The following is a 23177-nucleotide window of genomic DNA, read 5'->3' on the forward strand; positions in this document are numbered from 1 at the left end:
TCTCAGACTATTTGTCATCAAGTAAACTTGAATCTTTTGTCTTCCTCACTAGTGTCCAGTGAGTGAATTATTACTCTAGTAATAATCCTATATAATAATATTAAGGTTCAGGACCTTGCCATCTGTTGCATAGACTCCTGCAGTAGCCTTCTATTTGGAGTTTCAGCCTCCATCCTCTCTCCTTCAGTCCTTCTTCCTAGAATATTCCTAAATTCATCTGACCATAGCAGCAGTTCCCTGTTTCCAAATCTTTGTGGCTTCCTTTTCTCTCTTGAATAATATACAAACTCATTAGCTTGGTATTTAAAGCCCTTTGTGGCTTGGCCCTTACCTGTCTTTCCAAACTATTTTCACGTTATTTCCTCTTCATATTTTCTCTCATCCAGTCAAACTGGTTCACCCACTTACTGTTTCAGTACTTTTGTGCCCACTATCCCCAAGCTTAGAATACCACTCCTATTGCCCCTGCCTCTTGGAATCCCTAGCTTCAGTATAGGCTCAGGTCAGGTGCTCCCTCATAAGAGAAGCCTTGCCCAGTTCTCCTAATTATCACTCTCTCTTTTAAAAATAATTTATTTTCATAATACTTCCACTCTCATTATCAAAGCCCCTTCTGCCAGAGCCAGTAGCTGCATCTTCATATAGTTAGAAGTAGTAAAGGCAAGAGAGAGGCCAGGGCTGAACCTAAGAATCTCCCAAGGAGGCTGACAGTCATATCATTGCATTTCTAGCACTGTTTACCAAGGCAGGTAGTGTTGCTGCCATTGTACTTATGGTTCCCCTCCAAATACCCTTCAAAAACCCATAATAAAACTTAGACCTCTCTTTCTTCCTTTCTCTTCTCTGACTCTCTCTGAGTCCTCTTTCCCACTCCCCCTCCTTTTTGTTCCCCTTGCTCTCTCCTTTCTCTATTTCCTCCCTCTCCTTTCCCTACTATTTCTTTCTCCTCATCTGCCTCTTCCCTCCACCTCTCCCCCTTCTTGCTCTCTCTCTTTCCTTGCTAATCCCAAGGTACCTTCTTAGCCATTTTTAACAATCCCTCACCATCCTCTCTCCTTAGAGCAGGCACCAAGCACACACCAATCTTCAGGAGCTGTCCCAGTTTGAGACATCTTCAAGATGAAGCTGAGTTGACTTTTATAGAATTTACTTTAAACAAAACTCAAACCCTCATTGCCTTTTTGCTCAGAAGATTGTACTCCCTTCTCATTTTCCTTGGCCTACAATCAAAACCTAGTTTCTGGGAATTAGATTCCAAAGGCTTCCTAATGGTCATGCTGGCTGTACCCTGTGATAAGCAGGTGTTTCAAGCACTCTGTCAGTTCACACCCTATCTTCCATCTTTGGGGGTAGCTTTACTGTCTTTCCTAGACAAACAGTGGCTGTGTTTCAGGTGACTTTTTGGTTCCTGCTGCTACCTCATTTCAAGAGGCTCATAGCCATAGCCTTAATTTTGGTGCCTTCTAGTCCCCATAGCTTGGAAAAGGAACTCTATTCCTTCTCAGTCTGTAAGCATTTATTAAGCACTTCCCTGTGAAAGAACTAATGAATGATGAAAAAGGCATTTATCAAATGTTTATGTATACCAAGTACTATACTAAAAAAAAAAATGGAGACAGTCTCTAATATCAATGAACTCATATAAATTAAAGTTAAGCTGCAGGGCAGACTTTGAAAGGCTTAGAAGTGCTAGATTTGCGTCTAGGGTGGGTGCCAAGGCCAAGGATCCCGAGGTTACTTTCATTCATCAGTTATGACTTTGCCAGGTGTCCAGAGGAAAAGAGGGCAAGGCAGTTGGTAAGGCAGGGGGGACTTTAAGAAGCCATAATAGGGCTGATGGTGTGGCCTGGTAGTCCTCCCATCTCCCCTGGAAAAGGAAAGTTAGTGACTTGTATCTCATCTAAACCCTGTGAACAGTCAAGCAGCCTGAATGGCTCCCTAGCAACCCACAGCTAGGATAGGTATAAAGGGAAAGGCAGTTTTGTTTTGGCCTTGTTTCTGTCTCAGGTGGGTTTTCTGTGCCAAGCACTTGGCATAATATGCTGGGAAGACAAATCCTTGCCCTCAAGGATCATAGCCTCTGATCTAGAGTTGGAAGGTGCCTTGGAAACCTTCTAATCTAACCTCTTCATGTTATAGATGAGGAAAGTGAGGCCCAGAGAACTTATATGTCTTTGCTAAGGTCACAGGTAGTAAATATTGAAAATAAGGTTTAAACCTGCGTTCTCTTGACTACAGCCAGGCTCCAGAAGTTTAAATTCTTCTAACGTGTTCTTTTGTACACACCAGAAAGTAAAAGTTAAATACCTAAAGGATCCCTGTTGGCAAGGCCTGCACTATGTTTGATCATACCCTCTCTGCATTACTATATTTCATAGAAAATCCTCCGAGTGCCAAGCAACCTACCAAGATGCTGGTCATCAAAAAGGTTTCCAAAGAGGATCCTGCCGCTGCCTTCTCTGCTGCATTCACCTCACCAGGACCTCACCTTGCAAATGGGAACAAGCCCACAACTATTGTCCCAAGTGTCTACAAAAACCTCGTCCCAAAGCCAGCAGCACCTCCTTCCAAGGTATGTGTGATTAGGGATTTTGAGGTGAAACTTGAGAGAACTTGAGTTTCATCCTGTTTGTCAGTTGAACAAATATTTATTGATAACTTGGCATTGGTGAGCACTATGGTGAAAACCCAAGAATGAGAAGAGTTCTGGGTCCTAATTATGTACAGATTCTTTCACATCTATAGATTAACTCTGTGAGTGCTGGATCAGCTGGATGGTATTTACTAAGAGCAGTGAGGCATAGCCCTCCCTTCCTGCAATTTGTCACATTATTTGTTTTTTTTTGTTTTTTTTTGTTTTTTTTTTAATTTTATAGTATTTTATTTGATCATTTCCATGCATTTTTCATTAAAGACAAAGATCATTTTCTTTTCCTCCCTCCCACCCCCCGTGGCCGACGTGTGATTCCACTGGTATCATATTTTGTCACATTATTTGAAACAAGACGTGTACATAAGCGTAAGAAATAAGAAATTTCACAGTGTCCTACATGATTGGTTGCCAAGTGATTGTGCAAACAATTGCTGCTCAAATTCAGAATAAAGAAAGTCCTATAGAAGAGAAAATATTTGATCTGGGCCCTAAAGGATCAGTGACTTTGGGGTAAATGAAAGAATAAAGGTACTTATTCCCAGACAGTGGAAGAACAGCAAAGCAAAAAACTGACACATCATTGAGTATAAAGCAGTTTGGGGGGGTGTGAGAGACTAGAAGTTTTTTGCATTAAGATGAGAGCTGAAATAAAAGCTGATGTCAAGGGAGAAAAAAACCAGCAGTAAAGAACTGAATTTTAGAAATCCCCATGTTTTAAGAGGCAGTAGGAAAAAAAGAAGCTGCCACAAGAAGAAGAGAAAGGGAATGTTCTAGAATCCAAGGGAGAAGGAGGTCAGGGAGAATGCAGACTGAGAAAGCACCTCTGGATTTTAGGGTTTGGATGATCTTTGAGAAGGAAGTTTTAATAACATGATAGAGCCTAAAGCCTAGACTATAGAGCATAAAGGAAAGGAATAAGCACCTACTTTGTGCCAGGACCTGTGCTAATTACTTTATAAATATTATTTCATGGGACAGCTAAATGGCTTAGTGGACAGAGTGCCAGGCCTAGACTCAGGAAGATCTGGGTTCAAACAAATCTGACCTCAGACGTTTCCTAGCTGTGTGATCACTTAATTCCAATTGCCTATCCTTTACTGCACTTCTGTCTTAGAAGCGATACTTAGAAGGTAAAGTGTTTTGTTTTCTTTTTAAACACATAAAATTTCATTTGGTCTCCACAACAACACTGTGAAATAAGTGCTGTTATTATTCCTGTTTTGCAGTCAAGGAAATTGATGCAAAAAAGGTAACATGACTTACCCGGAGTCACACAACTAGATTGAAACTCAGGTCTTCTTTACTCCAGCCCCAGCCCTCTATCCACTACATCATCCAGCTGCCTCTTATTATTAGAAGCTGGATTACAGGATTTAATAAATTAGAGGGCAACACTTGGGTTCAGACCCTACCTTTTGTACATACAGCTTGTTATCAAGGCTTGTGAACAAGGAAATAGCCAAAAACAAGGGAAATCTGAAATTCACAGGCCAAGTCAAAATTTTTCAATTCCCCAGGTAACTATTAAAATTTTTAATGTTACAGAATAATCAGTAATTTAATGATCCCCTTAAATCAGGAAATCCTTGAGATTAGGGGCTGTGTTCTTGTTTTTCTGTGTAGTAGTTTTACATAGGGCCTAAGGGCACACACACAGTAGGTGTTCAGTTAATGCTTGTTGATGATTGTACATCACCGGGGGAATTTCCATCTCAGCTATGTCATTTGTCACTTAATTATTGGTCTAAATGAAGAGAAAGATGGAGTGATGGAAACAGTGGTAACAGCTGCAGACTTCTCTTTCAAATAGGACAAAGAAATAATTGAGATGAGAAGGGACCTGTTGTGAACTGACAGTATAAGAAAAATATGAGATGGAAATAGATATGGTAGGTGGTAGAGCAAGCCAGAGCCAATAGAAATACCAAGTGTACAGCTAAGAAAATGATGGTAGACCCTCTGAGATTATGGGAATCAATCGGTCAAGTCACTTCCAGGTCTAAATCTATAAAAATCTACCAGTAAGCATCTTAAATGCCTTCTGTGTTCTGGGCCTGAAGAAACAAGGAAAAAACAATCCCTGCTCACAAGAAGGTAATAAATACAAACTTGCATACAAAGTAATTTATATGGGAAGACACTAGCAGTTGGAAAGGATCAGGAAAAACTTTCTCTGGAAGGTGGTGTTGGAACTCCGTCTTAAAGACATCACAAAATAGGGCATTCCAGAGCCAGCGTTTCCAAGTAAAAAGAAAAATAAATCTATAACAGGTCTTTGAATCGGGGCCCAATCAAAATGATCTAAGCAATGATGTATTTACTCAGTCAATAGCCAGGACTACAGAAAGGTACCACACTATGAAAGGCAGAAAAGAGACCAGATTATAGGAGCCAAGGTTGAGATATCATTGCTTAGATCCTTTTAGAAGAATTTTAGGTAAAGAAAGATGCTACCTCTCTGAATCAAGAAACTGAACTGTTGGAGAAGACACCATGAAGAAGCCTCCAGACCACAAGCTGCACAAAAATGAACTTTGGGTGTAGTTAATTGAACATTTATTTGTATGTACTTTCATGCCAGAAAGGGGACTGCCCCCTAACTGGCTTTTTGTCAATGCGTACAGCAGTTACTGGTTTTGTTCTTCTCATCCTCAAATTATTGTAATCTTTAAGTTGATCATGTTTTCATGATCCTTTTTGGGGAAACCTTTCCCAAGAAGAATCAAACAAGGGAATGTAAAAATGGACTTGAATCCAGGACTTCAATCCCCAGAAGTCCTTGGTCCACTTCCCCAGAATGCTTTGTAATATCACTGAATTCTCACCTGGGCTGAAATCAAGAAGGGCTATTTAACCTGATTGGAAAGGCTTTTGCAGGTCTTTCCTGTTTCCGCTTGCAAGCAGATGCGGCTCTTTTAGTAATATAGGTGAGGCCCAGGGGCCTAGACATGTGCTTTCTTATCCTGTATTTTCTTTAATCCTTAATCGTCAATAAACCTCTAAAAATATAATACTCCTTGCAGAGAGCAACTAATTTCTACCTGCCTCAGCTTCCCCAAAATTTTAATCTTTACAATCCTTAGTACAGTTCTTGGTACATAGTAGGTGTTAATAAATGCTTATTCCCTTCCCCCCTCTGTTCTACCTCTGTAGCTGTTAATACTGTTAATCGGTCATTCTCTGCTTCTTGGGATCCTCTTCTCTCAAAGTTTTCATGTCATTGATATCTCCTGCTTCTCCTCTTACCTGTCCAATGATTCCTTTTCTGTCTTCCTTTGTGGGTTTTCATTCAGACCCCGTCCTCTTTGTGTGTCCCCTTCAGGCTCTGTCCTGGGCCATTATATTTTTTCTGTATGTCACTGATGATCTCATCAGTTTCCGTGGATTAATTATCAATTCTGGGCATCTACCTGGATATTCAGATCTATGAATCCAGCCCTAATCTCTTTCATGGCCTCAATTCTCACATCTCCAACTGCCTGTGGGACATTGGAACTTGGTGTCCTGAAGACATTTCAAACTAGATGTCCAAAACTAAACTCATCTTCTCTTCCTCCAAACTCTTCAATTTTCCTAACATCTTTTCCTGACTAAAGTACCTGTACTATACCACCCCAACCCCCATGCTCACAGGCGCGATTATTCTCTAATTCCCTAAATTCAATATATTGCTATGAACTGTTGATTTTTATCACCATGCCAGACTCTCATCACTTTACACCTGGACTATTGAAGTAGCCCTGTGGTTCCCTGATTCGAGTGTTTCCCCATCCAAGATCATCATCCACTCAGCTCAAATTGATCTTCCTAAGTACAGGTCTGGTCACATCCCCCTCCCATTGAAAACTCCATTAGAACCTGCTGGCCCCTGGGATCCAATAGAAAATTCTCTGTTTGGTTTTTAAAGCCCTTCATTATCAGTCAGTGAGCATTTAGTAAATGCCCCCTATATGAAATCCACTATGTGAAGTGCTGAAGATGCAAAGAAAGACCAGTAAAAAAAAGCCCAAATTGTGACTTTGTTCTGTCTTTCTAAACTTCTTATATCTTCTCTCAGTCTTTCTGTCCCATCTTTCCATCCCGCCATCATCGTCCCATTCCCCCCTCCTCCTTTCAAAGAATAAGTGACACATGCCTGGAATGGCTTCCTTCAAGACCTAGTTAAAATCTCATTTTCTGAAAGGCCTTGCCCCTTCCTTAATGTTAGTGCCTGCCCTCTTAGCTCCAATTTATCTTGCCTATAGCTCATTTGTTCAAGTTTTTTGCATTTTGCCTCTACCCTTTGGATTGTGAACTCCTTGGGGGCAAGGTCTATTTTTACCTTTCTTTTTTGTCCCCAGCGCAGTGCCTGCTACATAGTACATTCAACAGCTGTTTATTGAATAGACTTGACTCAGTAAGATTAGATTTCTAGGATGACTGTAAATGAAGAGTCAAGAATGACAATGGAAGTTAGGAGCCTGAGTAACTGGAAGGATTGTGGTGTCTTTAACAAGTGGGGAAACTGGGAAATGAGGAGTATTTGGAAAAGATGAATTCTGTTTTGAAAATGTTGAATTTGGATATCTATGGGTTATCCAGTCCAAGATGTCTAGTAGCAGTCCATGAAGTGAGACTGAGCCCAGGCGAGATAGAGCTGAGTATAGAGATCTGAGAATTATTTGCATAGAGATGATATTTTAAACCTGGGAGCTGATGAGATAACCTAGTGAGATAGTATAGAAAGAGAAGAGTACACTGAGATAGAACCTTGGGAAATACTCATAATTAGTAGGCCTGACCTAGAGGAATATCCAGCCAAGGAGACAGACAAGGAGCAATTAAATAGGTAGAGATCCAGAAGAGAGCAGTGTCCCAAAATCCTAGAGAGAAGAGAGTATCCAGGAGAAGAGCATGATCAGTAGTGTCAAAATCCAAGAAGGATGAGAATGAGGGAAAGGCCGTTGGATTTAACCATTAAGAGGTCACAGGTAACTTTGTAGTGATCAGTATTGGTGGAGTGTTGAGGTAAAAAACCAAACTACTGTGAGTTTAGAAGAGGAGAAGAAGTGGAGGTACTTTGTAAAGGAATTTGGCCTCAGAAGAGGAAGGAATGGTAACATCAGAGACAAGGATGTAGAGACATTGGAGATAAGGAAGTGAGTGGACATGACAGAGGTGTCCATCTTCCAAAGAAGATGAATGGAGTGGAATGGAATGGAGAATGAGCATAAAGGAAGGGCCACCTCTTCATCAGAGACTAGAGTGAAGGAAAGAAGGTGAGCAAAGATGTCCAAGTGATGTGAAAAGACAGAGAGGAAGAGGCAACTCTCAAGAAAGTCATGCTTAGAGTTTTTGATGAAATATTAGGCAAAGTCCTCAGTCAAGAGGGTTGGGATAGAGGAATGCACTGAAAAGGAATAAAGGTTTAGAATATCCACCTTGATGAGAAAGATAACAAGTCAGTGAAGGAAGCAGGTAGATGAACAGAGGTCTGTAGTGGATTCAGTAAGAGTTTCATGATTTTCTGCAGCAGAATGTGAATTGCAGTGGTGGCTGTGGATGGTAGGAAAAACCCAAGGTTGAGTCTTGACAAAGCATTACTATCAACAGGACAAGGGGCAAAGGAGTCTCGGGTTAAAATTCTCCAGGGAAATACAAATGAAGGGAAGACATGCAGAGGTTATGGACTGGGAAAGAACAGAATTTGAGGGATTGGAGATAACAGTATAGTCATTGGCTTTTACTCTCAGGCCCTATAATTTCCCAAATGAAAAGACTTCTGCTTCCTTGTATGTAGAATGTAAGTCCTTGAGGGCAGAAACTTGTATCTGTATTTACAGGGCTTACTACAGAGGCTGGAATATACAACATGTTTAATAAACATTTTTCACTTTGTTAGTTCATTTAAGATCCTAAGATACTGCAATAAGTATTGCCTTATTGACTCTTTGATGATAACATTGGTTAAGTCATAAAATGTCATCCTCATTCTCTGGCTAGAGAAAGCAGGCTAGTTATATAGTGTGAGAGTTAGAGCTCCCCTGCTTCTATCCTGTGGGTGAACTCTGTGATGAACTCATGGGAAGCTATGACTTGGAACTCCCCAGAACAGCCTGCAGGCAGCATCATTGGGGAAGATAGTCAGATCTCGGCTCCATTGGAGTCATAGCATCCTGACAGTTGATTTTGTGGGCAGTTTATCTTTTTGCACAAATTCCCATGTAGACACCATTCCCATGTAGACTCAAATTTGATGTAGCCAAAACTTTTTTTTAATCTTCCTTACTTTACCCTGTTTCTCCTGACTTCACTGTGAAACCATTCACAGCCTCCTGCATTGGAAACCTTGGCAATTGTTATTTGCAATTTTTCCCATTCCTCTTTCATTTATTACATCTAACCAGGCCTCGATGGTTCAACTGCCCTATGACCCCTTCTTATTGCTCCCATCACCATTGCAGTCAGACTCCATCTCCTCTAATCTCTCCACTACCAACAGCCCATGGAAAACGTGCAGGTTCTTTGCCCATTATTCAGGGTTCTCCATTGTCCAGCCCTACCCTGTCTTTCCATCCTAAGCTCATATTCTGGCTGGTTATGTGCTCAGTGTGAGAAGCACAAGTAGCTGAGTGGTTAAGAGTACTGGCTTGAAGACCTGCCTCTGACCCAAACTAGCTGGGAAGACCCTGGATAAGACCCTTCACATCTCAGGGCTCCAGGCAGAGCTCTACGGTTCTACATTGCAGAAAATGTGTGACCTGCATTAGCAGAGGGAGTGTCCTGACCTTGGGAGTTCCCTATACCAATGAAGGCAAAGGTCCAGCCCTGACCCATTCCTTACGTTCTCTTCTTCAACCAAGCTATAATTTTGTTTGTATCCTAAATACACTTGCAACCTCCAAACTTTTGCTCTCACACTTTTTCCAATATTAATTATTCTCCTTCTCCCTCTTCACTTGTCAAATTCCTCATGATTCTTTAAAGCCCCAAATAGAAACCATTTCTTGGGGCTGCTGGGTGGTACAATGAGTAAGTCCTGGAATTCAAATGTGCCCTCAGATACTTCCAAGCCGGGTCACCCTGGGCAAATTCATCTCTGTTTGACTCAGTTTCCTCATCTTTAAAAATAGGGGTAATACCCATTATTACCCTATCTATCACAGTTGTTTTGAAGATCAAATGAAACAATTGCAAAATGCTTAGCACAGTTCCTGGCACATAATAAGCTATATTTAAATGTTAACTCTTTTTATTTTCCATCTGCTTTCCATCATTTGCTACTGGACATTAGTAGCCTGTTGAATTGATTTCCCCCTTCACACTTAAATATAACCATTTATTTTAAAATTCTATGTCTTATTGAAGCTTTATATCCACATCTAACCTTTCCCTCATACTTTACCCAGAAGGGCTTCATAATTGCCTTTTAAATTGCATCCAAGACTCTTGTACTCCTCTCCCAGAAGTTGGAGGAGTATCTTGGACTGAAAGTGCTAAAGAAGCAAATGCTAGTATCTTAAGGCCTTCTCCATGCAGGTTAGAGAACCCTCTTCTACCTTTGCATGATTTATGCAGTCACAGTCAAGACCAGAAGAGAGCTGTGTTTAAATAGAGGTTTACGTTGAAAGAAACAGCCTTGGAGGAGCTCCATAGAATCAAGGTGCAAAGGAATCCCTAGTGAGTCTCACTGTTCCACCCACACCTAGAGACAATATAGGTTAGCTCTTAAAGACATGAGACATGAATTTGCTCATATTGTTGGCCTTCATGCAAAATATGCCTCTCAGACCCTGTTCTTCCAATCCTGCCATTTTTTTGCTGTCTGTGCACTTCCCAGACTGAGATGACACAGCCTTAGCAGTTGAGCCACCTTAGCAAAAGAGTCAGTTTGGAAAATGATGCTCAAAATGGTTTAAAAAAAATGATAAATTGGGCCTCAGAGATCTAAGGCACAGAAAGGCAGGTAGTGTTTTGTGGCCTAATTGTCCATTGGTGTTTTCTTCCCCCACAGCCCAGTCCATGGAAAGCTAACAGGACAGAACACAAAACGGGCTCGCTCTCCTCCAGCCGGGATTCTGCCTTTACCAGTCCAGTTGCTGTCACCAAACCAGTAGTACTGGCAAGTGGCTCAGTACTTCCCTCTCCCAAAGAGGTAAGTGGAACCAGCCAGGACTACCAAGGATGAAAATAGCATTTCCCAGGGATTTCATGGCCTTGTTTGTTTTCCTTACTAATAACATGGTTCTTATAAACTGGCACTCTTGACAGTTGTACTCGTCTCTATCTCTAATGAGATTCTTAACTGTAAGTGACACTCTAAGAAGCTTATAGACTGGTCCAGAGAAGGCTTGCAATGGTCTGTCCCTGTTGTACCTCATTTTGCTTCCAGGCAATTTATCTATTATCTGTGAGAGAAGATCTCTGAAGAGGAATAAATGAAAACCACTAACCCATGTTATTATCAGACTAGACAGTGTTTTATGTTTTTATAACAGCTCTGCTATTTCCCATCCTATATGTGACCTTAGGCCAACCAGTTCATATCTGAGTCTCAGTTTCCTCTGCTATAGAATAAGGGGGTTGGTCCTGGAGGGTTTTGAAGGTCATTTCTAGCTTGAAATTAAATCTTTAATTCTATGAGTCTGTGTTTCCTGGACATGCCCCATGGTGCCCCCCTAGGAAGCAGAGAACAAAAATATTGGAGTGGTAACACTAGAAGAGAACCTTAGAGGAGGAAATGGAGTTCTATTCTTATCACACTTGCAATTTGCTAAGACAGACTGATAGACGTCACAGATCCTTATGTACCCATTGAATTGATGCTGATATCTTTTAGCATAATGAAGCTTTTACAATGTATATAATAAGTTTTTTTTAATAGTGTCTGGGACTTTGTGAAAATACAGCTCAGTTCACTGAAATTTTTGGCACATAATAAAGGGGAAAAAAGTATGTCAGATTGGGTTGATTATTCAAGAATGGGTCAGGTTCAACCTGATGAAGCTTTCTATAAGAAAAGGGTGATTTAAATCTGTGACTTGTACAGTGAGTGACATTATCTATACACCTAGATATGCTGACATTACACAGATATTCTGGAAACATTTTTCAGAAAAGGAAAAGCTATCATTGTTTTGAATTGAATTGGTGGGGGAGAAGAGAAATTACTTAGTGGAATAAAAAATGGGGCTTGTTGAAATAGTCTAGAAAATGATTTCCCATAGAAAGCAATAGCCAGAAATGACTTTTTGGTAAGTCACTTGGGGCTCTCAGACTAACTACATGGTTTTCTAATCCAGATCAGCCATGTCATTGGAAGAGCAGCCCCAAAGTCACCATACTGCCCATTTAAAAAAAAAAATGCCTCATTTGTGCACCCTGTATTTAGCTTTGCCTTAGTGCTGGGACCTGAATTCTGGGCAGAGGGAAGAGAGTATCAGCAATGTATTCAAAATCTGTGACCATCCCCTGATGGATATCTTCCCAATGATTTGTACAACTGTTCATTTCCCACATGACCAAACTTTTCTCCCAAAATCTGTGAAATGGAACTTCTGCTTAATTCAGTTGAAAAATGCCATTTTTCATCTCTTTCTGTACACTTAAGCCTTCTGCCCTTAAAATTTCCACTTTGTTTTTGGGCCTCCCATAACTGTCGTCTCAAACTTCTACATAACAATTTTTATTTAAACATGGATAATACAGTATAGTAGTTTAAAAGACCCAAGTTCAAATCCTGCCTTGGACACTCAATTAGGTGCGTAGCTCTCCGCAGATTATTTAACCATTCTGTGCATTGGTTTCCTCACTTGCAAAATGGGAGTGATAATAGCACCTATATCTAGCAGGACAAATCACAACCTATCCTCTATACCTCCTCCTCCTCCTCCTCCTCCTCCTCTTCCTCCTCCTCCTCCTCCTCTTGTTCCATCTTCAGGTAACTTCCTTCTAGGGTTGTGAAAGTGAATCCCAAAATAGTTCATCATGCTCCAGACTACCTCCTTTTCCATCTTGCATTACAGGTTGCTAATTTTAATATTACTTGCTTCCAGATCATGGACGACACGTGTGACTGCTTCCTTGTGGCTACCATTGCCCTCTGAATCACTCACAGTCTTGATTCTCAGAAGCTCAAGATGATGGGCTGTGTTTTGGAGTTATGTAGCATTATATTATCATATTGGTTGGGTCATAGAGCGGCTAGAGAACACTGGAAGGATTATAATATTCTCATATGCAGCTAGACCCAGTCTTCATTTCAGTTTCTGTGACTCTTTGCCATTTATCAGTAGTGGCTTTGTGAGGTAAAAGACTTAAGTAACAAGTCAACAAAGCAAACACCCACTTAAACATATGATAATCTGGATGATAGGCATTCTTCATCCTCTTGGATTCTTCAGTATGAATTGTTAACCAGTGTGTTTAGGGACTATAGATCTCATTGAGGGTATTCTATAGTATTCTGTGGCATAATGTTATCAATAGTATTATCTACCTGTCCTTTAAATGTATCTAAATTTCAGCTTCCAAAACCAGAGAATCGATATAAATTAGGTGGGAAAGGACCTCATCAGAACATCTAGTCTAATTCTTAGCTAATCCTTGCTATTATATCCCCCTCTGGTCCATCTCCTGTCCTTTCCAATTTCTTTACTGATTTTTATTAAACATTTTCCCAATTACCTTTTAATCTGGTTTGACCTGTAAGTTTGACATCTCTTGTGTAGTAGATAGAGTGGCAGACCTGGGCCTACATTATCAGCTTTGTCATGGGCAAGTCCCTTAAGCTCTCTAAGCCCTAGAGGATTCCTTCTTCGTACCTATTTCACTGGATATTTGGGAGTCAAATAAGATAATACATCTAAAGGGCTGTGCAATGCTATATAAATTTCAGCTAACAGTAGGGAGACCTCACTACCTCCCTGAGCAATCCATTCCAATTTTAGATAGCTTGAGTTGTTTGGAAGATTACTGTAGTTCTTTTCCATCACCCCTTTTGTTCCTACTCTGCCCCCTGGGGCCAAGTTCAGCCCTCTTCCCTATGGCTACCCTTGAAATAATTAACCACAGCTAATGTCATGTCCTGTCCAGGCCCCACCCCACCCCATTCCAAGCTGGCTCTTTTCCTAACACCTGTACCTGCCTGGTAGGTGTGAGCAGGTGAGCTACCTGACCAGTTGGCCTGGTTTTTTCTTCCCTCCTAAAGGAGTCTCTACCAATTCCTATCACTTCCTATTTATTTTGTTGATTCAAAAAAATTGTTTCAGCCAGCTTGGAGTGGAGTGGGGTGGGGTGGGGTGGGGCCTGGACAGGACATGATATTAGCTGTGGTTAATTATTTCAAGGGTAGCCATAGGGAAGAGGGATGAACTTGTACCACCCCCCTTATCTAACCTTTCACACCCAGTAGCCTAAGATTGCATTGATCCTAAAAATGGTTTCAGTTAGTTGGGACAGTTCTTCATTTCTGTTTTTCATTTGTGTTTATTAAAGCCAAATTTATAATAAATTATTTTTAAATTGTATAGACTAAATCATCTTGGACTAAAAGTGCTCATCCCCAGCACTTTTTAGAGTCATCTCAAACAGTGACCTTGGAATAAAGCACATCATTTCCTTTTTTATAAGTTCAGAACACAACCATATATGAGGAAATCACCTGATGATTTGACATGGAACTACATTGGATTCTTGTTTGAGTTTAACATCCCTCAAAGTTTGAAACCACAATTATGGAAAGATTATCTAAAATACTATTTCTCTAACTTGGTGGCTACCTGGTGTATATGTTTCTTGTGACCCAGATGAATTGCATTTCTCTAAGCTAAAGAATATTGTGTGTGCACTTGAAAGACATGTGTCTGTCAGGTAGCTGCTTTTAAAACCAAGTAAAATTGTAGGTGCCCCTGGCTAACCCTGGGCAGCTTCTCCATAGCTTGGATGCCCCAGATTTCATTGTCTGCCAGCCCAGATAAGACCCAGCATTGAATCCTTTGGACTTCGCAGTAGAAAAGGTGCCAGAAATGCCTTTGGCAAAGATGCTAACAGAGACACAAACAGGCACCTTCTGGCACTAACAGAATAATTCACTGCTTGGCTATATTATTCATCTTCCCATTCTAGGCCTAAATCAGACACAGGTCCCAATCTCAAAAGGTTCATTGATTTCTATACCAGTCATGTCCTTACTAGATCTCTGACCCACCCCCTAGGAGTCTCCCTTTCAACAAAGAAATCTATTAAAGCCAAGCCAGTGATACTGGCTACAACTGACAGTATATGCACCATTTTGTTATCATATATCAGAAGCACTTAGGAAGTGTCTACCTGGGCCCAGAACAAAGAGTGAAAAAATTCATGCTCAAAAGGAGTTTATGTTCTAATGGGAGAGACATGTTAGTACATATATACAATATAAATACTACGTGAATAACCCATCTGCAAAATTGTTAAATGCAAGATAGTTTGGGAGGGAAGGCATGGCAGTTGGAGAATCAGGTAAGTTTAATGCAGAGTGTTTGAGCTGTGTCTTTTTTTTTTTAAGTTGATATTTTTGAGTTCTAAATTCTCTTCCTCCAGTCTCTCCCCTGCCTATTAAAAAAGCAAGCAGTATGTATATCACTTATATATGTGAAGTCATGCAAGATATTTCCATAGGAGTCAGGTTGTGCAAAAAATAAGTAAATAGGGGGCAGCTGAGTAGCTCAGTGGATTGAGAGCCAGCCTAGAGATGGGTTCAAATCTGGCCTCAGACACTTCCCAGCTGTGTGACCCTGGGCAAGTCACTTGACCCCCGTTGCCTAGCCCTTACCACTCTTCTGCCTTGGAGCCAATACACAGTATTGACTCCAAGACAGAAGGTAAGGTTTTATATATATATAAAATAAAAAATAAGTAAATAAATTTTTAGATGTCTGCTTCACTCTGTCCTCAGAGTCCATTGGTTCTATCTCTAGAGGTGTAGAGGATAGCATTTTTCATCATGAATCCTTTAGGATTAGTCATGGATCATTGACCTGATCAGAATAGCCAAGTCTTTGGTACAGTATTGCTATTACTGGAGGATTAGGAAAGGTCTCATGTACAAAGCCATGTTTGCGCTGCATCTTAATTTTTTAAAATAAATTTATTATTCATCACATAATCATAGAAGTTCCTCACACCACGCTTGGGATTCAAACTTTCAACCATGTTAAACTCATACCAGTGTTCTCCTGGTTCTGCTCACTTCATTAGCTCACTCTATTCCCAGGTTTTTCTGAAACCTTCAGTAGCAAAATACTCCATCACAATCATCTTTCAAAGCTTCTTCAACCATTCCGCAGTTGATGGGCTTCCCCTTAGTTTCCAATTCCTCGTTGCCACCATGAAGTGAAAAGAGCTGCTATAAATATTTTTTTAAATATGTGTCTTTTCCCCTGTTCTTTTATCTCTTTGGGGGCATAGAGACCTAGTGATGCTATTGCTTGGTCAAAGGGCCCTGAGCTGCATCTTAGAGAGAGGGATCTGGGGGACAACATTTGACCCTCCCCTGGTTGTCCATCTGTAGGACCACCACCACCACCATTCCATTCCTAAAAGGGCTGTTGGACAAAGCTGTTTCATGAAAGTTCTGAATCCAGCTTTGCACATGCTACACAGTGAATCAATTATCAGTCAGTCTGTGGCCAGCATTTATCATGTGTTGGACTAGAGTAAAACGAAATTGGGTCTGTCCTCCAAGAGCTCACATCCTGCTGGAACTAGACCTTCAAATTACCTGATAAAAAACGCTTTTAACCAATACCTCCTGGCACTTCCTCAACATCTCGGCCCAAGTGCCCAGAGGCACACAGTAGGTATGTGTCAGAGACAGAGCTCAAATGCTGATCTCCATAGCCCCAGAGTCAGCTCCCTCCCAATCCCCATCCCATCTCTCATCTGTGTACACACAGAGGCTGTGTGAGGAGTAAAGAAGGCTTTTACATACAGAGCATTTTTTATTATTATTATTATTTATTTATTTATTTAGAGTTTTTCCCCGTGGTTACATGATTCATTTTCTCTCCCTCCCCTCCCCCCCCCAGCTGACAAGCAATTCCACTGGATTATACATGTCTTATTGCTAAACTTATTTCCATAATATTCATATTTGTAATGGAGTAATCTTTTAAAACCAAAAAACCTCAAGTCACATACATTTAAGTGATAAATCGCATATTTTACCTATGCATTTCTACTCCCACAGTTCTTTCTCTGGATGTGGGTAGTGTTCTTTCTCAAAAGTCCCTCAGGATTATTCAGGACCATGACATTGCTATTAGTAGCAAAGTCTGTAACATTTGATTGTCCTGCCATGTTTCATTACTATGTATAATCTCCTGGTTCTGCTCATTTCACTCTGCATCAGTTCATGGAGGTCTTCCCAGTTCATATAGAAAGCAAGCAGTTGATCATTCCTTATAGCACCACAGTATTCAATCATCATCTTATACCACAATTTGTTCAACCATTCTCCAATCAAGAGACTCTCCCTTGTTTTCCAATTTTTTGCCACCACAAAAAGCACAGCTATAAATATTTTTTGTACAGAGCATTTTCTTGAGACTAAGCAGTAAAAGAAGGAAGTGAGGGCCAGATTTCATGGACATTCCATCTATTACTCTCCCTATGGCTCAGCCTCCTAAACCTGGCCTTTGTCCTCATGGAAATATTCAAACCTCTAACTCCTCGGTGTTTTCTCAGACCATGAGCCCTGCTCTGACTTTATTTTCCTGCCTTTCCAATCCCAAGCCATTTCAACATTCCACAGCCCTCTACTCTTAAATCTCTTACCTCCTAATCCTATTGTCCTGACATCTTGGCAGAGTCGGTTTTCTGTGTGCCTACTGTCCACCTCCTCTGCTGCTTCTGAATGGAACAACAACCTTGTTCCATTGGCTGGGTGCATTATAAATAATAATAAATTGCATTCATCGAGCATTTGAAGGTATATAAAACACGTTACAAATATTACCTCATTCTATCCCCACAACCCTGGCAGGATGAATGCTATTATTATCTCTGTTTTACAGATAAGGAAACTAAGGTGGATACAGGCTAAGTGAGTAACCCAAGATCACATAGCTAAAAGAGGCTGAGGCTGAATTTGAACTCAGATCTTCCTGAATTCAGGTCCAGCACTCTGTTCACTTTTCAGATTTATATTATCGAACCTCTAGGCCCTTACTGCAACAAAGTAGTCCTTCTTTTATTCCTCCCTAAGTGAATCTCATTCGCTCTTTCTCAATTGAAAATATAACCTCTTACTTTACTTAGAAAGCAGAGGCCATTCTATGTGAGTATACTTTCTTCTACTCTCTTCATCTCAAAACTTCTCTTCCTCTACTTGCTCTTCTTTCTCAAACTCAGATAGAAATGACCTTTCTCTTCACCAATGTTAACCCTCCCCTTACATCCTTTCCAGTTGTCGACATTCTCAAACATCCTTCTCTTCCCTATTTGCAAACATGTCCAAGGTTCCCCCTTTTCTCCCCCCGCCTTTTTCTTTTTACCCTCCATCTTTGAACAAAGTATTGGTTCCAAGGCAGTAGCATGGTGAGGGCTAAACAATGGGGGTAAAATATTATGCCACAGAATACTATAGAATACCCTCAATGAGATCTATAGTCCCTAAACATACTGGTTAACAATTCATACTGAAGAATCCAAGAGAATGAAGAATGCCTATTTTCCAGATTATCATATGTTTAAGTGGGTGTTTGAAATATTATGTAAAATGACTTGCCCAGGGTCACACAGCTAGGAAAGTGTCTGAGGTCACATTTGAACCCAGGACCTCCCATCTCTGGGCCTGGCTCTCAATCCACTGAGCCACCTAGCTGCCCCCTCCCATTTTTTTTTTTATGTTTCTGTCTTTAAGACAGCTAAGAAATTTCAGAATCAAAATTTGAACCCAGAACCTCTTGTCTCCAGAACTGATATTCTACTGTGCCACCTAGCTGCCCCTAGATCCCCATCTCAAAGTCAACATGTCCAAAATTAAATTCATTCTATAAACGTCCCCATTTCTGTCAAGAGCACCACCATCCTTCCAGTTTCCTAGGTTTGTAACTTGTGTTATCTTGGATTCCTCCATCTCCCCCATTCTACATATCCTATCAATTGGGGCCAAATCTTTCCCTTTCTCTCTTCATAGTATCTCTCCCATCTGAGCCCTGCCAGTGTTCTTAAGTACTGCCACCTATGTCACTAAATACCAGACTTAACCACCAAGGAAGGAGGGAATCCAGATGGATTCCTTGTCAAAACTAAAAATGTTTTAAATTACAAAGGGAAAAGTCATGAGTAGATGGAATGGCAAGGAGCAGGCATTCTAAGGTCTAAAGCCCTTTACAGTTGGTCAGTGGAAGTCCCCAGGCCCAGATCTTGCCTGACAAAGCTCTTATTATATGTTTACTTAGAGCCCCTCCAGCACCACCCCTCCCATTGAGATTAGCTCCTGCCGATTAACCAAGCTGACTCGTCGGACCACAGACAAAAAGAGTGAATTCCTAAAGACTCTGAAGGATGATCGGAATGGAGAGATCTCAGAGAATCGAGAATGTGACAAGCTGGAGGACGTAAGAGCAAAGGATTTCTTGGGAGGATGAGGTGGGAATATAGAGGGAAATATTGCTAGAAACTTCTTCCTTGTGTTTCTGGATCACCGTTGGATCTGTTACACTTTAATTTTAATTCTAGTGAAGGAACTAAAAAATTAATTGCATACCTAAGTATTAGTAATAGACATATATTATATCAAAAATCCATTTGCAGTTTATAATTTTCTACCCCAAAATACACTTTTTCTCCTGGAAAAACATTAAGTAGAATATCTGTAACTCAATTATGATCTATGTGAAGTTTTATAGCAACCTAATACCAAAAGCAAGAGCTAGATTAATAACCAGCCATATTTAGATTAAGACCCTCATCACAGTTACCAGATTGACTTCTGTGTCACCAAAACTGAAGTCACTCCCTGAGGAAAAAGTAATGCAATACAACCAACACCAAACACCTCCTGTGCCTCAGTTCCAGCAGAGAAATTGAGCTGGGCTAAGGCTGAGTTTCCGTCCTTAAAGTTGACAGTCTAGAAGTGGCTGAGATAAAGCTCAGTTCTGATTAGCACAAATAATGAGTCCCCATAGCGGTCATTCATGTTGCTGACAGCTCTGTTCAGAGTTATAATTATGTAAAATGGAGTGTTTGGTTAAAGCCAAATGAAGCCATGCATTGGGAATCCAAATAACTTCACCACTAAGTGAAGCCTGGCCAGGTATTATCAAATATAGGTCAAGGTAGCGGAAATACTAATCACCTAGGAGAAACTGTTCTGGATCTGATCAGGGCTTAGTTGGCCTTTGTTTGTATTCCCGGTGTCTGGCACAAAGAAAGTGCCAAGAGATTACTTATGTCCAGCTGGGCTGCCTTAGCTGGGGAGAAGTGATTCTGGATTTCAGCTCTGAGATGTTAGAAGGATGATAGCTAGGCATGTGGGATGAAGAGGAGCAATAAGAAAGGTTGGTTAAAAGGCTTTTCAATGCTAGTAAATAGAACTGTTACTATTAACTGTAATACACAGCATTGCCTAGAAAATTAATCAGTGAGGTACAAGCCAAAGCACTTCATGGTCCAAAGATAGCTGAGTCATTGGCATGATGTGAGGAAGATTCTGAGTTCAGACCCTGCTTTAGACACTAGCTATTGGGTAAGTCACTTAACCTCTGTCTACCTCAGTTTCTTCCTCTACAAAATAGGGAATCATAGCATAATGCCTGGCACATAGTAAGGGTTTAATGTTTATTCTCTTCCCTATGTGAGGGGGAAGGATGAGGCCAATAAGGGAATCAAAATAGGCTTTCTGGAGGAGGTAGTATATGAGTTGAGCTTTAAAGGCTATATTGGAATTAAAGAAGCAGGTGCTAGTGCACCACAGGTAGAGAGAGAATGACATGGGCCTGACGAAGAGGCCGCCTGTCTGGAAAGATCTGGCAGAATCCAGGGCTGATGGTAAGGGCAGTGGCTATGAGAATTCAGACAAAGAGAGGCTGGCTAGTAGAACCCTCTTATTTTACAAAAGGGGAAATAGATTCTGGAGCCATTATGGGAATGAGCTTGTAAGCTAATCGAGGGGAAATGTTTATTGCCACAGGTTTATAAGAATAGATATCTGAGTGCATCCAGAAATACTGAAGGGGAGAAAGAAGACACTTGGGGGTTGGGTTTGTTTTTTAACCTTTACCTTCTGTCTTAGAATCAATACTAAATATTGATTCCAAGACAAAAACGTGGTAAGGATTAGACAATGGCTGTTAAGTTAAAGTCACTTGCCCAGGGTCACACAACTGGGAAGTGTCTGAGGCCAGATTTGAACCCCGGACTTCACATCTCTAGGCCTGGCTCTCATTGCACTGAGCTACCCAGCTGCCCCCCTTGTCACCAGACTTCTAGCCACCATGCCACCTAGCTGCCCCATGCCTACTGTTTTTCCCTCTTATTTTGACAGTTTTCTTATACCCAGGTTTAAGACTTTACATTATCCCTAATGCCTAATGCACTTCATCTTATTGGACTCAACCTAATATCCTAGCCCCATGTTTGCAAAGCTGTGGCACAGGTGCCAGGGCGTCATAGGGGTAGCTGCTCCCCCCCCACACACACACACACACACACCCAGCACCCTTCTGCCCAACCGCCCAATACAAGCACTTCTTCCCTCCCTTGACTGGCCTCACAGGCAGCTTGAAGTTGCACTTTGGGTGTGTCATCTGGAAAATGTTCACCAATGCTGTCCTAGCTTATCAAGGCCCTTTTGGATCCTTACAATGCCACCCAGTATGTCTGCTGTCCTTCCTAGCTTTGCGTCATCTGCATATTTGACAAGCAGTGCCATCTCTGCTTTTATCCACATAAGGGATAGAAATGTCAAATGACATAAGTCCAAACACAGTTTCCCTAGAGCACTCCACTGGAAACCTTCGGCCTTGTTGGCATTAATATCAGTAATTACTCTTTGAATCTGGCCATCCCACCCTAGTATCCTTCAAATATTAACACACAGTAGTCGTGTCTCTCCAATGTCTTCCTCACAAGACATACCTTGAAAGGTGTTTTCGCTTCATAGTTTGATTACCTTTTTTTCCCCATTATTTTGTCCCAAATTGTACCGAAGCAAAATCACCTCAGACAGTGCTTCCAAACACTCAGTCACAAAGCAGTCCTTCCTTTCCACCATTGTCTTTTGTAAGTTTGAGCACCGTCATGTTTGGGGAAATCACACTTAGGATTACAGGAGCACCCTGTTCTACAGATTAGTCACCCTAAGAAAAAAGGTTTCTGAACTAATCTTGGCCAGGACAGCTGCTTTTGTACTCCTTGGGGAGCTTGCCAACCCTGGACACCCACATCTCCCCAGGTTGGCCAGGAGGGAGAACTTTCTGTGCTTAGGTACTGGGGGCTGCTCACTTGCCAAGAGTGCTTTTCCCAGGTGGTTTCTTTGTCCCGTGTTGCAGATGGAGGGGAACAGCACACCAGAACCAAAGGAAAATGGGGAGGAGAGTTGCCATCAGAATGGCCTCACTCTCCCCCTAATGGAAGAGGGAGAAGGCCTCTCTCTCTCATTGGAAGCAGAACACAGGTGAGTGAAAAGGAAACCTAGGTAAGCAGTGGTGTGGGAAGGTGGTTGGTGAGCCCCAGTTACTTCTGGTCAAGAAGAGTCAGTAGCAGCAAAACAGGATAATAGATCAGGAGAAGGAAAGATTCCTTAAGACACTGTTTGGGTAACTAGCTGACTCAGTCACACAATCCACATTGCCTAACCCTTACCGCACTTCTGCCTTGGAACTGATACGTGGTACTGATTCTAAGTCAGAAGGTAAACATTAAAAAAAATGTATTGCCTCTACCCGGAGAATGCCATGTGCCCTTCGTTGGGGCCTCCTCCGTCTTCCTTCTTCAGCCTGTGGCTCTCCTGGGCTGGTTTCCTGGTGTGTTGTCTGCAGATGGGTAACGTTGGGCACGTTTGTGCCTTGGTCACCTTGAAGGTCCCAGTTAGCATGCATAAGGTTAGAGCTTTCTCTTAGACTTGAATTCATTCCGTTTGGAGTATAGAACTTAACAATGGAACTACGTGGGATGAATTCAAATAATGGGACTGCTTTTGAGGATTCCGGGTATCATTTGGTGCTGACGAGGACAGAAGGGGGCTGAAGTCTGACGACTTTTCTCATTTTCCCCATTCCTGCTGACTCTGTTTCTGTTGGAGCAGGTTATTGAAAGCAATGGGCTGGCAGGAATACCCAGAGAATGACGAGAATTGTCTTCCCCTCACAGAGGATGAGCTAAGAGAGTTCCACATGAAGACAGAGAAGGTACGTGCCACCACTGTGCCTCCCCGGGGCCGGCCATCTAAATGACCTTCGAGATGGTTCCCCATTGCCCCCCCCCCCTTGGCTGTTACACCTACAAGCCAGCCTACTGCCCACCTAGTGCCTGAGGTCCCCCCACGACTTCCCTCGGA

General features: G+C 41.5%; 1 protein-coding gene across 5 annotated transcripts in view; it reads left to right on the forward strand.

Moving 5' to 3' along the window:
* Positions 1-23177, forward strand: part of GPBP1L1 (GC-rich promoter binding protein 1 like 1) — an 80505-nt gene that overhangs the window by 56290 nt on the left and 1038 nt on the right. For all 5 annotated transcript variants that reach the window (XM_007480238.3, XM_056815230.1, XM_007480237.3 and 2 more), the window contains 5 exons: positions 2379-2572; positions 10647-10787; positions 19078-19236; positions 22171-22295; positions 22926-23028. In XM_007480238.3, coding sequence (XP_007480300.2) covers positions 2379-2572; positions 10647-10787; positions 19078-19236; positions 22171-22295; positions 22926-23028 — 722 coding nt within the window. The remainder of the gene's footprint in view (positions 1-2378; positions 2573-10646; positions 10788-19077; positions 19237-22170; positions 22296-22925; positions 23029-23177) is intronic.

This window comes from Monodelphis domestica, chromosome 2 (assembly GCF_027887165.1).
Source record: "Monodelphis domestica isolate mMonDom1 chromosome 2, mMonDom1.pri, whole genome shotgun sequence".
Taxonomy (NCBI): Eukaryota; Metazoa; Chordata; class Mammalia; order Didelphimorphia; family Didelphidae; genus Monodelphis; species Monodelphis domestica.